The sequence below is a fragment of the Taudactylus pleione genome, unplaced genomic scaffold (assembly GCF_031769625.1).
Source record: "Taudactylus pleione unplaced genomic scaffold, aTauple2 ptg000660l, whole genome shotgun sequence".
In the NCBI taxonomy this organism is placed as follows: Eukaryota; Metazoa; Chordata; class Amphibia; order Anura; family Myobatrachidae; genus Taudactylus; species Taudactylus pleione.
In genome coordinates this window covers 555,001-572,397 of record NW_028285062.1, presented here as the reverse complement: position 1 = coordinate 572,397, position 17,397 = coordinate 555,001, and the positions used below count along the sequence as shown (strand labels likewise).

Below are 17,397 nucleotides of genomic sequence, written 5' to 3'. Positions count from 1 at the left end.
CTGCAGTTTGTTACTGCTGTGTGTGTGTTACTACTGTGTGTGTGTGTTACTGCTGTGTTTATGTTACTGCTGCGTATGTGTGTTTTACTGCTGCTACAGTATGTGTGTTACTGCGGTGTGTATGTTACTGCTGTGTGTGTGTTACTGCAGTGTGTTACTGCTGTGTGTGTGTTACTGCTGCATGTTACTGCAGTTTGTTACTGATGTGTGTGTGTGTGTTACTGCTGTGTGTGTGTTACTGCTGTGTGTGTGTGTGTGTTACAAACTGTACAGTGCAATTATTATCTGATGGAAGCCGCACTTTTAATATTAGATATTGCCAAACTGATAAACCATCCGGCTTCACGAGTTCTCACAATTCCATAGATACATTAAATAATATACCGCCCATGTCTGATGTGTGAAACCCGTCGTGACCCGCAGCTAGATCATGAGAAGGGTGCACCTTTTATATGTGGGGGTCCTGTGAACATTTTGGATAGTTATTTAGTGTACCGATCTGCTTGTATCGCACCCTCCTCCTTATACAGTCTCATTCCTGTGCCCCTCCCCCATCTGTTACAGGTGATATCAGGACTCCAGCTGGGCTCATACCTGGATATAGCTGCTCAGGTCATACATAGAAGTGCTCTGGCCGGTGGAATCAGCCGCCTTGATGGTCCTCAGGTCACAGACTGAAATACAAGCAGAAATGAATGGATTAGGTGTCTGTAACCAGATATCAGAGGGGAGTGGGACACATAAGAAGCAGATAGCAATCACTGTATACTGTGCTGGGTATATGGAATAACTGCATGTTACTGTATGTGTACAACAAGCCGGGAAGTGACTACATCTGGCAGAATTCTCTTTGCTTTGAAGGCTGTTCAAACAACAATGTGATTAATGTTGGAATTATGACTAGTAAGGAATAAGTCATTATTTGCTGTAGATGTCTCGCTGACTATTGCAGTAACTGTGTCAGGAAATACAGTGTATCTATAATACAGCCGGACAAAGGTGAGTTATCGTCTAATTACATTTTTCTAAACTTCTCATATGTCAGAAAAACCACTAGTCCTGTAGTGGCTCGTGGCACACTACAGCTGCAGAATGACACGTGGCACACTACAGCTGCAGAACAACACGTGGTACGCTACACCTGCAGAATGACATGTGGCACACTACACCTGCAGAATGACACGTGGCACACTACACCTACAGAATGACACGTGGCACACTACACCTGTAGACTGGCACGCGGCACGCTACAGCTGCAGACTGGCATGTGGCACACTACAGCTGCAGACTGGCACGCGGGATACTACACCTGCAGACTGACACGTGGCACACTACAGCTGCAGAATGACACGTGGCACACTACAGCTGCAGAATGACACGTGGCACACTACAGCTGCAGAATGACACGCGGCACACTACAGCTGCAGAATGACAGGCGGCACACTACAGCTGCAGAATGACACGCAGTACATTACAGCTGCAGAATGACACGTGGCACATTACAGCTGCAGAATGACACGTGGCACATTACAGCTGCAGAATGGCACGTGGCACACTACAACTGCAGGCTGACACGCGGCACACTACAGCTTCAGAATGACACGTGGCACATTACAGCTGCAGAATGACACGTGGCACACTACACCTGCAGAATTGCACGTGGCACACTACACCTGCAGAATTGCACGTGGCACACTACAGCTGCAGAATGACACGCGGCGCACACAACCTGCAGACTGGCATGCGGCACCCTAAACCTGCAGACTGGCACGCGGCACACTAAACCTGCAGACTGGCACGCGGCACACTACAGCTGCAGAATGGCACGCGGCACACTACACCTGCAGAATGGCACGCGGCACACTACAGCTGCAGAATGGCACGCGGCACACTACACCTGCAGAATGGCACGCGGCACACTACAGCTGCAGAATGGCACGCGGCACACTACAGCTGCAGACTGGCACTCTGCACACTACAGCTGCAGACTGGCACTCTGCACACTACAGCTGCAGAATGGCACGCGGCACACTACACCTGCAGACTGGCACGCGGCACACTATTACAGCTGCAGACTGGCACGTGGCACACTACAGCTGCAGACTGGCACGCGGGACACTACACCTGCAGACTGACACGTGGCACACTACACCTGCAGAATGACACGCGGTACACTATTACAGCTGCAGACTGGCACGTGGCTCACTACAGCTGCAGAATGACACACGGCACACTACAGCTGCAGAATGACACGTGGCACACTACAGCTGCAGAATGGCACGCGGCACACTACAGCTGCAGACATCACACTACATTATACTAAGCTCAGGCTACCCTGAGAAAATGAGCTACCCCTGTTTGTTGCAAGAAATATAACGAAGGTTAGGAATAGAGCCGACGGCACATAAACTTCTAGTCAGGGATAGAGGGGTTAATAAAGTTAAAAATGTTTGTTGACAGTGGTAGGCAGATGTGATTGGACGTTAGGTTAGGGGCGGGGTGAGTGAGAGGGTGTAGTGAATCTACTGTGGAAAATCTGCCTCTTTGAATTGATCTGCGACCAGGGAAGTACAGTTCCTTCTTAGCAGATCTGTTTGTTGGGATAATCGTTTGTACTCATCCCTACTTTCTCTTTCCCTACTTTATATCTTTCCCTACTCTCTTCTCACTTTCCCTATATCTACACTCTTTTTTCTTAGCTAACTTTTCTTTCTCTTTCTTTGCTCTACCTATCTTGCTAACCTGCATTAGCACTATGAGCCGCCCCCAGCGCGCGCGCTCGGTACCCGCCCGTCTGTCAGACGGTGTCGGGCCCGGTGCTCTTTATTCCCCGCAGGTCCTGCCCTCCCGGCGTTCGGGAGGGTCAGGTACAGCGGGCCCCTTATCAGGCAACGCTGCGGTCCCATGCACGCGGCCGCGGCGGTCCCGTGAGGCGCCACAGTTGCTGCCTTCGCCTGCCCCTGGTTCCCCGCTGGTCAACAGTACTAGTGCGACTGGGGACCAGGGCAGGCGGGGATCGGGGGTGGCTGGGCATAATACAGCGCCCGCGCGAGTAGCGGGCGCGCACTCCGGCCGTTCCCGCGGCCAGCAGCGCTCAGTTACACCGCCCGTCCCTTCTCCCCCAATTGCCGCTCAGAGTGAGCCGGCTGAAGTCCGGGGGGAAGGGCGGCGGAAGCGGCCACATAAGCGTGCAGGCCGGATGCCTGTCATGGCGCCGGCTTGCACGCAGGCCAATATTTCTTCAGGCGGGGGGCGGAGATGAAGGGGGCGGAGCCAACGCCTGCATAGTGACAGGCAGGTTAATCCGCCCCCTCTTCTGCTGCCCTCTGTTTATAATGATGCAGACATGGGGTCCCCCATGTCTGCAGTAGCCAGCTCCTCCAGGCCTGCGGGGGTGGCAGCTGCTCCGGCGTCTGCTATGCCCGCAGGGCCTGCGGCACCAGGGAGCGCTCCGTTGCTGGATGCTGGTGCCATAGCCGGACTGCTGGTGTCTGTGGTGGGTGCACTGACACCGCTTTTGACCCAGCAGCCCGAAAACGCTGACACTGGAGGCCCTTCTGCGTCGGCGGTGTCCGCCGTGCAGACGCAGCTTGGCCCTCTGGTGCAGCAATTAGGCAGGATTTGCAGTCTTTCCCTCGCTCCCATGCCCGCAGCTCCTTCCGTTTCTTTCTCTCCCTCTGCCATCTCCCTTCCACAGCCCAATCAGGCTACGGACACAGACAATGCGCACGATGCCGCCTCAGTCTCTTCTTTTACAGACGACAGTCTGGAGGAGTTAACAGTGGTTGCAGCCCCGACCAGAAGCGCGACGGCGGAAGTCGGAGCTAACGCAGGCGCTGGAGTTACCAATGCCCTTGCCAGTGCTTCTGGTGAGTGTGACAGTACATCTGACTGCGGGTCTACTTCCATTTCCTCCTCCTCTTCAAGCGATAGTTCGCGGAAGGCTAGGCGTAAAAGGGCAAGGAGGTCTCGCAGACGTCGCTCACGTCGTCACAGGCATTCTAGCGAACGGTCCTCTGGCAGTAGTACCAGTGTAGATCACGGAGCGGGTCCGGAGGATGTTGTACACTGCGCTAATACAGCTGTCACTCGAGGTATGCGTACCAGGGTTAAGCAGCGGATCAAAAAAGGGCGCTACGTAGATATGTTCACCCTTACAGCTACGGCGAAGAAAGCTGCTGCGACCGCAAAGGCAAAAGGGGGTATTGGTCTGGAGGCCTTTAAGTCTTACACGAATTGGTTATCTGGGTTCTGCGTGTTCTCAACTTGCTATCTCAAAACCAGGCCTTCCGAGTACCTTAATGTGATAAGATATTTACACCTGATACATGGCCTATTCAAGGCCTCACGCAGTACGGCGTGGCGCCAATACGACGAAGAGTTTCGTCGAAAGCAAGATCGGGTTAAGGTCATGGAATTGGGTTGTAAAGATGTTGAAGTGTGGATGGAGGTGACACAGCCTACACACGTCCTTGTTGATCAGTCCCCTGGGCGGCCAGTTCAACCCTCGTCCCCCTCGGCACCAAGGACAGTCAATGGATGGCAAAACAAGCGGAAGTGTTACGCATACAACAATGGGAATTGTACCCTTGGTAACAGGTGTCGCTTTCGACACCAGTGCCTCCGCTGCGGCGCGGCACACCCCAGTAAGGACTGCTCCCGCGGTCCAGGAGGAGCTCAGGCCTCCTCTGCAGCACCCTCTGCCAAACGGTCGGGGGCTGGGACTTCGAAGTAAAGCGTCGACTCCCATTCGTCTGGATGCCATGGCAAAATGGTTAGACTTGTATCCTGTGCGGGACAACACCGCCTTTTTGCGTAAGGGTTTTGCAGAGGGATTTTCGCTTCCAATAATACGGCCTGTCGGTTCCGGGTCCCCTAGGAATTTACGCTCGGCCTGCGATTTACCTCACGTGCTAAAGGATAAGGTTATGAAGGAGGTCGGGCTGGGTCGCATGATTGGACCTTTCCCGCAGCCTCCGATACCCGATCTGGTCCTTTCCCCTGTGGGTGTTGTCCCCAAGAAGGCCCCCGGGAGTTACCGTTTAATTCAGCACCTGTCACATCCGTCAGGCACGTCGGTTAACGACGCCATAGATGTTGAGGTCTGCCGCGTACAGTACCAGTCATTCGAATCTGCGTTAGCATTGGTTCGCGCAGCGGGTCCGGGTTCTTTCATGGCGAAAGTGGACATTGAGTCCGCCTTCAGATTGTTGCCCCTGCATCCTGAATCATTTCACTTCATGGGGTTTCGGTTGACGGATGGCTATTACCTGGACAAATGTCTTCCGATGGGCTGTTCTATTTCCTGCGCGTTCTTCGAGCGTTTCAGTTCCTTTCTCCATTGGTGTGTCGCGGTGGGGTCTGGGGAGACGAGCATAGCCCATTACTTGGATGACTTCTTGTGCGTAGGTCCAGCTGGTTCGCGTCGCTGCAATCGTCTCCTTTTTTCATTGCAAGCACTCTTCTCGGAATTTGGAGTACCTATCGCGCACGATAAAACTGAGGGCCCAGTCACTAAGCTGGTTTTCTTGGGTATTGAAATTGATACCTTGGAGGGTCTTTGCCGGCTGCCGCCGGACAAGATTCGTCATTTGCAGGATACTATACTCCTAGCGTTGGCAGGAGGAAAGGTAACTCTTCGTCAAGGTCAATCCCTGCTCGGGCTGTTTAACTTCGCGTGTCGAGTTATCCTGATGGGGAAGATTTTCTGTCGGAAGCTACAGAGGGCTTTGGTAGGGCTGCGTCACCCGCACCATTTTCTGCGACTGTCGTCTGAACTAAAGCTGGACCTGGCGGTTTGGGACGCATTTTTGGTCGATTTTAATGGAGTGCGCGTCTGGCCTGCGGATCCTCAGCCTAATGCTTGCCTGCAGCTCTTCACGGATGCTGCTGGATCATCAGGTTTCGGATCCTTTTTGGGAGGAGATTGGTGTTTTTCAGTTTGGCCGGCTGAATGGGTACAGGCAGGATTGACCAAGAACTTGCTCCTACTGGAGCTGTTTCCCATAGTGGTGGCATTAGAGCTATGGTGTCAGCGGTTGCGCGACCGTTCCATAGTTTTTTGGTGCGATAACCTGGGGGTAGTACATGCGATCAATAACCAAAGATCGTCGTCGCTGCCAGTGTTGCGGCTGCTTGCTTGGCTGGTTCTGCGCGCTTTGCAGTTTAACATATTGTTCACAGCTCGTCATGTGCCGGGTACTGATAATTCCATTGCTGATGCGCTCTCCAGACAGGATTGGCGAAGGTTCCGCGAATTGGCCCCGTACGCGGCATTAAAAGGTGAGCTTTGTCCATTTCATTGTTGGCAGATCATCAAACCAGAATGGAAGATCTCGCACGTCGGTCCGTGGCCCCACGGACGTTGACGGCCTACCAGACATCTTGGCAACAGTGGGAGAAGTTTTTGCAAGGACGGAGTTCGTCAGGTAACTCTCGTGATACTAATATGGTTGCTTTTGTTTGTTTCTTGTTCGATTCCGGCAGGTCGCGGGCTTATGTTGCCCAGAGGCTTGCTGGGATTTCGTTCTTTTTGCGCCTAGCGGGGCGGAGGGACATAACTAAGGGTTTTTTAATACAAAGGGCCCTTAGGGGTTGGTCTCGCGCCAGGCCTGCCACGGATGACCAGCGTCGTCCTATTGGTCCTGATTTGTTAGCGCGTCTAGGTGAAAGTTTGACGGGCATTTGTTCTTCGCAATTCGAGGTTCTGTTATTCCGCCTCGCTTTTGCGATGGCCTTTCATGGCTTTTCGCATCAGCGAGCTGGTAGCGTCTTCACGCCGCGCTCAGCCCCCTCTGCTTCGTTGTCACATTTTGCTGCGTGATACGCTGTTGTGCCGTGTTCGGCGTTCCAAGACCGATCAGTTGGGTAGAGGTCGCTGGGTTTTCCTGAAGTCCTGTCCTGATGACGGGATTTGTCCGGTTCACTTGGCCTCCCAATATACTCTTTGCAGGCCAATGCGGCCGGGGGCTTGGCTTATGCACGAGGACGGAAGTCCTTTGACTAAATTCCAATTTAGATCGGTCTTCCATCGCTGCATACGGCACCTTGGGCTTTCCCCTTCGGATTACGGCACCCATTCTTTTAGAATAGGTGCCGCCACTTTTGCGGCCTCCTCGGGTCTTTCTTCACAGGAGATCCAGGCTCTCGGAAGATGGAAGTCCAATGCCTACAGAAATTATGTTCGTCTGGAATCATAAATTGTTATACTTTATTCGTTTGGACTTGAGTGCCTTGGCCAACTCGCTGCCTTTCCGGTGGGGGTCCCGAGAGATTTTGCCCTGTTTTTTGCCCTGCTCTGGACATTGATTGTTTAGCTTAATATAATATTAATGTGAACGAATGAAATATAGAAAAGATCCAGCAGGTTTTTTGTAGGTTTTCACCTCGGGTCAAGTCTTCCTCCCCCCCTCCCATCCTCCCACTCCTCCTTTGTGATTTACATGCTGCATATATGCTTATCTATTTTATTTCTGTATATTTGCAGGTGTCCAGTACGCTAGGCCCATTTGGCTCATTGGTCACTCTTTTATTTTTTGGGCTGAGCAGTCACGCTTTGCTGTAGATGCCTCCGTGTTCCCATGTTGGGAGAGTGTTAGGTGGTTGGGGCAGAGGGGCATGCTTTGGGAAGCTTTGTTGCGCAACTTGCACAGGTCAGTGGCTGAATTTGGTTCCCCTTTAGTGTTAATTATACATCTCGGGGGCAATGATTTGGGCCAGCAAACTTCCTTAGAGTTGCGCCATGCGATTGTTCGTGACTTGAGAAAGGTGGTTCGGTTATTGCCTAACTGCCTTTTGGTGTGGTCCCCTATCATCGCCAGGCTTTCATGGCGATATTGCTATAATAGTGTGGCTTTGGACAGGCAAATGGGTGGCTAGGCACGTGCTGGAATTGGGAGGGTTGGTGGTGCACCATCCTTTAATTCGGATTCAGGATGCCCACCTTTTCCGCAGGGATGGAGTTCATCTTACTGAGGAGGGTAATTTTTTGTTTCTAGAAGATATTTTTGCAGTTTTTAAGGGTTTGGTTTGTTAGCATGGTGGCGGGCTGCTTCTCTCCTGAGAGCCGCTGTGGCGGGAAAGACCGGCAATATTGAAGTGTCCATCTTGCAGCAGTAATAGCGGTGCGCACCCCTTCAATGCACTGATAGGCTGATTTCACCCTATTGGGGTCAGCGGCACCTCTCGACCGAGCAGGATGTATGGTGCATTGGCATGGGTGTTGGGGCCGCATCACTTGCTCTGAAAGGGATAGTTGGCCCTTGCAAGTTTTAAGATCACCCTACCCTTGTCTGGGATAGTTGGCCCTCACAAGTTGTGATCTACTTCCGGCCTAAGACAAGTGGACGCTGGTTAGTTGCCGTTCTTTCTCCTGCCACCATGTCTACCTTGTAACCAAATAAAGCTGACCAATTAATTTAAAGGCATAACTTGGTCTCCTGTGTTTATTTTAGTTAAGTTTAGTTTAAGTTTATGGGTCACATCTATCATCTGACGATAGAAAGTTTATTTAGTTTAGTGAGACAATATCTCACTAATAATATGAAATGAAGCAAAGTGTCTGATGCTACACCTGCAGGCTGCACTCACCTGAACCATATAATCTGGCGGTGGTCTCGGTCAGTGTCCCCCTTCTGGTTAGATCAGGTGAGATGTGCTGCAGGACAAAGCTGGGGTTGTAAACCACATCATAATTTGCTCCCTTTTGATACGTTGTTGTGAGTTCTGATTTTCTGTGGGTGAAGGTGGCCCTCGCTGATCCTGGGGGACACAAGATGCGACAACGTTACTGACAGGTGGGGAGGCACAGGGTGTACACTCGTCATAGATATACTGTAAGGAGCAGAGTACCCTACACATACATTAATACCCCTGACTGTTCTCAGATTGTGGGTCATTGTGGAATAATTACTATATTAGTAGCCGGATCTGACTTCATGAGACTAAACATTGGCATTTGTCTAAAGTGTTTGCATGAGAATTACAGATATCTGGTAAATGGTGAAACAAACCCGAACATACAGTAACCAGTGTACTCCCATAGCCAGCATGTATAACACAGGGAGAGCAATAGGAGGGGCCCTTGTTACCTCCTCTCTATACCAGGAGGGGTGCAGAGTCAGACCCTGCCAATTTCACATCACGCATCCCCTTATCTTATTGTATTGTCATCCAGGCTTTCATCACTCCTGGGAGAATCATAGTTCTGGGAAACACTCTCCCCACTGCCAACAGGAAGCTGCAGGACACTGATAGCAGCCAGAGCCTTCCTGTATAGCAGATCTGGGTCCTGGCCCTGATGAGAGAATACTGTATACAATCGTGTGTGTGTGTATATGTGTGTGTATGTATCTATATATGTGTCTGTGTGTGTGTATGTATATATATATATATATATATGTGTGTGTATATGTGTATGTATGTATATATGTGTCTGTGTGTGTGTGTATATATATATGTGTCTGTGTGTGTGTATATATATATATATATATATATATATATATATGTGTGTGTGTGTGTATGTATGTATATATGTGTCTGTGTGTGTGTATATATATATATATATATATATGTGTGTATATGTGAAATTACAGCATGGTAATTGCGCCAACCTATCACAACTCTCCTCTATGCAATATTAGCATGTGAATTTACCATATATCACAACCACACTCCCTAAGATTGTAGGTGTCTGCTAACGTAACCAATATAGAGCAATGGGTTAATTACCCTCAAAAAGTGTGTATATGTGTGATTACACCAAGTGCCTGGTGTGTTGTGTAACAATTATTATAGTGAAGTGCCTTAAATAAAGCCTATAAAACAGTATTTGTATGTGTACAATATAAAGTGCTCTTTTATACAAGTGACATTTATAAAAAAACTATTTACTTTGACATAAAACATATAATTTTAAACGGTGGATTTGTACACAGAAATTGCAGCAAAAAACTCTGTTTTCAAAGACGTATTGCTATAAAGTGCCGAGTGCTGTGCAAACAACATATGCAATAAATAACTGGGTAATTTGTACACAGAAATGGCAGCAAACACTCTGTTTTGAAAAACGTATTACCATAAAGTACCAAGGTGCTGTACAAACATACACCATAAATAACTGGGTAATGTCATACAATAAATACCTCAAGTTACATAAATAAATATATTAAAATTCTGATATAAAACAGAGAAAGAAAGACTAGATAAAAAAGAGAATTTTTTCTAAAGGTAATGCTTATCTGAATTGATGATAAAAATATTCCAAAGTTCATCAGGCAAGAAAAGGCAGCTACCCAACGCGTTTCATCCTTCTGGGACTTTATCAATATATATATATATGTGTGTGTGTGTGTGTGTGTGTGTGTATATATATATATATATATATATATATATACATATACATGATATATAAAAAAAATATTTGCAGCAGTGCAACTCTATACACACACATATATACACACATACACACACACACACACACACACACATATATACACACATGCACACACACACATATATACACACATGCACACACATATATACACACATGCACACACACACACTTTGCTAATACCTTTCAGTCCGTCCAGGTGAGTGGCGCTGCTCGCAGTTCTCGGCTGAATGTAGGCCGGTTTGAATGTGGGCACGATGAATGGGACGTCTCTCCCGTCCGGGGGCAGCTTGGAGAGCAGATAATCCTCCGTACACCCCACCTGCCTTTGAATAGAAACCGCAGACATGGGGGGAAGTTCTATGAAGTGGGAGCCTTTCCTGGCCGCATCCAGACTTCCTGGGTCAGTCAGTGCTGTAAATAAGCAGGATCACATAGATGATAGAAAAGCGATGCCCTAACGCAGGTGCCTCTGCCCAGGATCTAAGGGTCCCCAGCTACAGCCTGACCGTATCGCCATAGGCAGCAGCATATCCCCAATCACTTTATAGTAGTAATGTGCTGCTCAGTGCTGTAATAATCTGCCTGCGGAGCTATATAACACTGCTCTGTATAATAAGGAGGCCTAAAACACGCATCATATTACTTTACTTCATGGGACTTTACACATCAATATAACATTTGAAAACCCTGAGGGGTCTATTTCATAAACTCATTTTAAAATTAGTAATAAAGTAAAAAGTAAATAACGTAAAACATTTTGTTTTCCTAATTTGTACAATTCATATTCTTTTCTCTATATGTTATATATATTTTATATATAAATCTGCACTGGAAGCCCATGTGTAATATATAAAACATCCTCCCCAGTTTGTGTAACACACAGTAATCACTCAGTCACTACACTAAAGACTAAGGGGCCGATTCAGACCCGAACGCTAAACCGCGTTCGCTCGCTATAGGCGATTGTCACCTGTCTGCATATGCGTCAAAATACGCATGCACAAACCAGTCACTGCGGCCGGGAATCGTGCGCTCGTAAAACACAGACTGGACGCTACTTTGAGTGACAGCGCCGTTTGTGGGTGGTAACAGAGAAAGATGCTTGTGAACGGGAAAATGGTGGTGCGAACGCAGGCGTGTCTGGGCGTGAAAGCGGCGTTTAATGGGCATCCATAATTAGCATGGAGGCATCATTGTACACGTCACTTGGTTGTATTTCAGCCTGCAGTGATCGCAGTGTTTGCGTCTACCTCAAGTGCTGCGTGCAGCTCCGATGGCTCTCGATGTTACTGATTAATCATACACTTCCTGGAGATGACGTGTGTTAAGAAAGAATGGTGGGCGTCTTTATACCGGCGTGCGATCACTCTGCCGTCGCTCTCTAAGACATAGAGGGCGTCCTTATGCCAGACAGTGCGAAATTTGCATACCCAGCCCCTCTTTGATGTGAGTGATCGCAGCTTAGCGTCCGTCCCTGAATCGGCCCCTAAGCGCGGGATGTACTAAACACAATAATGCTGTACTACCCCCAAAAATGCAGTTTTCGGGGGTTTTACCGCATATCCCATATGTACTAAGGTCCCATCCTTGTGGGTAACACCATCTTCAGGTGGCGTTACCCAATAGAAGCCCTATGGACTTCTTATCGGGACGCTCCCCCTGAGAGTGATCCAGTCGGATCACTCCCATCTCCCCCCGCGGACGCCAGAGGGACTTCTGGTTGTTAAAACCAGAGGTCCCTCTATGAGGGCATCGCAAAGGTCAGCTCCTAACGGGAGAGGTGTCCTCTGCGATAGTCTAAGTACATACTGCAGTAAACAACCACGGTATGTACCCGATGAGAGGCGGATGTATTGCACTGCGAATGCGATGCTTAGTACATCCCGTCCTAAATGTCACCCAGCTTGTCAATGAACAAAAAGTGCTATTGCCAATGAAAATGGGCATTTTTACTGACAATGGCCCGTTTTTTTTTCTTCACTGTATACATAAGAGGGTTACTACATCTATACCTGTTCTGTTATCAGCATTAGTCTCAGATGAATTCAGGCCTTTCGGACCTCTGCTGGGGTGTAATCCATACTTCCGGGAGGGAGCTGACTGTCTGTATACAGAGGGGGGCATGGCCGGGCAATTATGAAGTATTGGGGGGCAGGGCCGGGGGCGTGTCCCCGCGATTGCTTCATCGTGGTTACGTCCCCTCTTCACAATGCCGAAATTAATTAACAGCATTGTAAAGCAGGGGGTGGCGCCCTGATGACGCGATTCAGTTTGAATTGCGTCACCGGCACCCCCTGCAGTGGGGGTTTCTATCGTTACTGAGGGGGTGCCGGAGGCCGCCGGGAGGCTTGCCTGCCTTCCCGAGGGACTGGGATCGGCACCCGTTATCCGGGAGGCTCCCGGCCAAATTGGGAGGGTAGGCAAGCCTGGTGTAATCAGGCCTAGGGTACAGCACTCTGGTGGGGGTGTTCCTCATTAGGTTAGTGACAAAGGTGAAGGAAATACCTGGGGAGATCACAGGGCTTACACTCCCTTTCACCCCTGAGATTTGGGGTTTACATTTAATGGATAGATCAGTTTTGTTTTTTTTTAACTCGAATAGTTTTTATTAAAGAGAGAATTTTTCAGTACAGATCATATAAATCAGAAAATCCGACAATATTTTCTATTTTGAATACACACAACAAACAAAAAAAAAACAAAATCAAACAAAAATATTACATTAAATATAAAACAGTATACAATATACATCATAGAGACAAAATATAAAAGAATAGAATAGATTAAAGTAAATTAAAATTAGAATATAAATTAGAATAGAATAAAATAAAATAGAATAAAAAAAGAAATAACAGCATATACACCCATTGGAATTTAGAAACCAAATAAGTAAATAAGTATATAACCACAGTTGGATAGATCAGTTCTGCAGTTTAAAAAGCCACTTCTTAAACACTGAATGAAAGCAGCGAGAGTGGTCATATTTATGTATCAGCCTGTTGTTTTATATAGAGTAGTAATGTGAAAGGAACATAAAGATCCTGTTTAATTTGTTTAAAAGGTAAAATAACAAACTGCCCGTAGCATTTTACATTTAGGACAAAGCCTGTACTACTTACCGCCAATTACGTTCTGGTAGTGAGTAAAAAAAAAATAATAATAATTCCTAACAGTTATGATTACCAGACATGTGTCTAAACACACGGAATGGCATTTATAGACCTATATTACATGGTTATCATGATAGAATGATAAGCAGCACATGGCCCCCCTCCTCTATTCAGTGGCTGGCAGCACATGGGCCCCCTCCTCTATTCAGCGGCTAGCAGCACATGGGCCCCCTCCTCTATTCAGCGGCTGGCAGCACATGGGCCCCCTCCTCTCTATTCAGCGGCTGACAGCACATGGGCCCCTCCTCTCTATTCAGTGGCTGGCAGCACATGGGCCCCCTCCTCTATTCAGCGGCTGGCAGCACATGGGCCCCCTCCTCTCTGTTCAGCGGCTGGCAGCACATGGGCCCCTCCTCTCTATTCAGCGGCTAGCAGCACATGGGCCCCCTCCTCTCTGTTCAGTGGCTGGCAGCACATGGGCCCCCTCTATTCAGCGGCTGGCAGCACATGGGCCCCTCCTCTCTATTCAGCGGCTGGCAGCGCATGGGCCCCCTCCTCTCTGTTCAGTGGCTGGCAGCACATGGGCCCCTCCTCTCTATTCAGCAGCTGGCAGCGCACTGAGCGCAGCAGACCCCAGGCACTGGTGCAGACTCTAGGGGATGTAGTTATGAGTTATCAATCACAATGCTGAAAGTCAGACACAGGACTTAGGATAGGCGTCGAAATACCGACGTCGGAACACAGAAGGACGCCAGCCTGAAGCCGGGGCACCCTTAGTTTTAGTCACGGGGGGGGGGGTTAGGTTTAGATAGCATAGCGGGGTTAGCATTCATTGTTATTTTGGGGGGGTTAGGGTTAGGCACTAAGGGGGGAAGCTTAGGTTTAGGCACTAACAGGGAGGGTTAGGCTACAAGAGGGGAGGGTTAGGGGAGAAGGGGGGAGGGTAAGTATAGTTACCCGACCGGGATAACAACGGGATCGGGATATCCCGGGATCGGGATACCAACCATGGGGATGCCATTTTCCCAGCATTTCCCTACAGCGCCATTTTCCCAGCATTTCCCTACGGCGCCTGTGCAAAATGTCAGGAAAATGGCTGTGGCAAACATTTTCAAGGCGCACCAGTCTCTATGACCGCATCACCGAACTCTGTTAGCGTGGCTGTAAGATGAGACTGCATCACCAGACTCTGTTAGCATGGCTGTAAGATGAGACTGCATCACCAGACTCTGTTAGTGCGGCTGTAAGATGAGACTGCATCACTGGACTCTGTTGGTGCGGCTGTAAGATGAGACTGCATCACTGGACTCTGTTGGTGCGGCTGTAAGATGAGACTGCATCACTGGACTCTGTTAGTGCGGCTGTAAGATGAGACTGCATCACTGGACTCTGTTAGTGCAGCTGTAAGATGACTGCATCACCAGACTCTGTTAGTGCGGCTGTAAGATGAGACTGCATCACCAGACTCTGTTAGTGCGGCTGTAAGATGAGACTGCATCACTGGACTCTGTTGGTGCGGCTGTAAGATGAGACTGCATCACTGGACTCTGTTGGTGCGGCTGTAAGATGAGACTGCATCACTGGACTCTGTTAGTGCGGCTGTAAGATGAGACTGCATCACTGAACTCTGTTAGTGCAGCTGTAAGATGACTGCATCACCAGACTCTGTTAGTGCGGCTGTAAGATGAGACTGCATCACCAGACTCTGTTAGTGCGGCTGTAAGATGAGACTGCATCACTGGACTCTGTTAGTGCGGCTGTAAGATGACCGCATCACCAGACTCTGTTAGTGCGGCTGTAAGATGAGACTGCATCACCGGACTCTGTTAGTGCAGCTGTAAGATGAAACTGCATCATCAGACTCTGTTAGTGCGGCTGTAATGTGACTGCATCACTGGACTCTGTTAGTGCGGCTGTAAGATGAGACTGCATCACTGGACTCTGGCCCTGATTCAGAGCCAGACGCTCTGACAGAGTGCTCGCTCTGAATCAGGGCCGTCCTTCTCTTTTTTTAGAGCGGCCTCCTGGCTGCTCGCATAGCTGTGGGTGACCACCCACAGCTATAGCGAGCGGCCAAAAAGATGGTCGCAATGGTCAAGACCATCGTGGCCATTGGTCTTGCGACGAGACCCTTGTGGTAGGGTCTCATGGCCGCAAGCCCTGGAGTGCTTTCGGCTCTATCAGAGCCGAGAGCACTCCCACTGACATCACTTGTGATGTCAGTGGGGCCGGCCCCAGATGGTAGGCGTTCCCATGGGAACACCTACGTCTGGGCAGCCGCGCCCCCGGCACGCCCACCAAAGGTGGCGTGCTGTCACTAACCATCAACAGCACGCCCACTTTGTAGCGAGACCCGAAGCGACTGCGCATACGCACGATGGAGCCGCCTCCGTCGTGTGCATGCGCACTGCCCCAACATTGACCCACTTGCGAGCGCTCAGCGCTCGCGAGTGGGTCTGAATTAGGCCCTATGTTAGTGCGGCTGTAAGATGACTGCATCACCGGGCTCTGTTAGTGCGGCTGTAAGATGAGACTGCATCACTGGACTCTGTTAGTGCAGCTGTAAGATGACTGCATCACCAGACTCTGTTAGTGCGGCTGTAAGATGAGACTGCATCACTGGACTCTGTTAGTGCGGCTGTAAGATGAGACTGCATCACCGGGCTCTGTTAGTGCGGCTGTAAGATGACTGCGACACTGGACTCTGTTAGTGCGGCTGTAAGATGACTGCGTCACCATACTCTGTTAGTGCAGATATAAAATGAGACTGCATCACCGGACTCTGTTAGTGCGGCTGTAAGATGACTGCATCACCAGACTCTGTTAGTGCGGCTGTAAGATGACTGCATCACCGGGATCTATTAGTGCGGCTGTAAGGTGCTGCATCACCGGGCTCTGTTAGTGCGGCTGTAAGATGACTGCATCACCAGACTCTGGGCCAGATTCAGACCCGCTCGCGAGCGCTGAGCGCTCGCAAGCGGGTCGATGTTGCCCAAGTTCGCATGCGCACGATGGAGGCGGCTCCGTCGTGCGCATGTGCGAGACCCGAATGACGACGGCCAAGCCGTCCCTATGGGTCTCGCACCAAAAGGGGTGTGCTGTCGATGGTGATCGACAGCACGCCCCCTTTGGTGGGCGTGCCGGGGGCGTGGCTGCCCAGACGGAGGCGTTCCCATGGGAACGCCTACCGTCTGGGGCCGGCCCCACTGACATCACTAGTGATGTCAGTGGGAGTGCTTTTGGCTCTGATAAAGCCAAAAGCACTCCAGGGCTTGCAGCAACGAGACCCTACCGCAGGGTGTCGTCGCAAGCCCGATGGTCGCGTTGGTCTTGACCATCGCGACCATCATTTTGGCCGCTCGCTATAGCTGTGGGTGGTCACCCACAGCTATGCGAACGGCCAGGAGGCCACTCCAAAAAGTAGCAGGGACGGCCCTGATTCAGAGCGAGTGCTCTGTCAGAGCGTCCGGCTCTGAATCAGGGCCTCTGTTAGTGCGGCTGTAAGATGACTGCATCACCGCGCTCTATTAGTGCGGCTGTAAGATGACTGCATCACCGCGCTCTATTAGTGCGGCTGTAAAGTGACTGCATCATCGGACTCTGTTAGTGCAGATATAAGATGAGACTGCATCACCGGACTCTGTTAGTGTGGCTGTGGGATGACTGCATCACTGGATTCTGTTAGTGCGGCTGTAGGATGACTGCATTACTGGACTCTGTTAGTGCGGCTGTAAGATGACTGCATCACCGGACTCTGTTAGTGGGGCTGTAGGATGACTGCATCACCGGACTCTGTTAGTGCGGCTGTAGGATGACTGCATCACCGGACTCTGTTAGTGTGGCTGTAAAGTGACTGGGCCATAGTGACTGCATGTACTGACATGATTTATAGTA

At 49.7% G+C, this 17,397-nt stretch overlaps 1 protein-coding gene across 3 annotated transcripts in view; it reads right to left on the bottom strand.

Moving 5' to 3' along the window:
- The window catches only part of TC2N (tandem C2 domains, nuclear), an 82,446-nt gene that overhangs the window by 29,062 nt on the left and 35,987 nt on the right, over positions 1-17,397 (bottom strand). For all 3 annotated transcript variants that reach the window (XM_088455565.1, XM_088455566.1, XM_088455564.1), the window contains exons 3-5: positions 10,574-10,804; positions 8,590-8,760; positions 595-674 (exon numbers count right to left, since the gene is read on the bottom strand). In XM_088455565.1, coding sequence (XP_088311691.1) covers positions 595-674; positions 8,590-8,760; positions 10,574-10,804 — 482 coding nt within the window. The remainder of the gene's footprint in view (positions 1-594; positions 675-8,589; positions 8,761-10,573; positions 10,805-17,397) is intronic.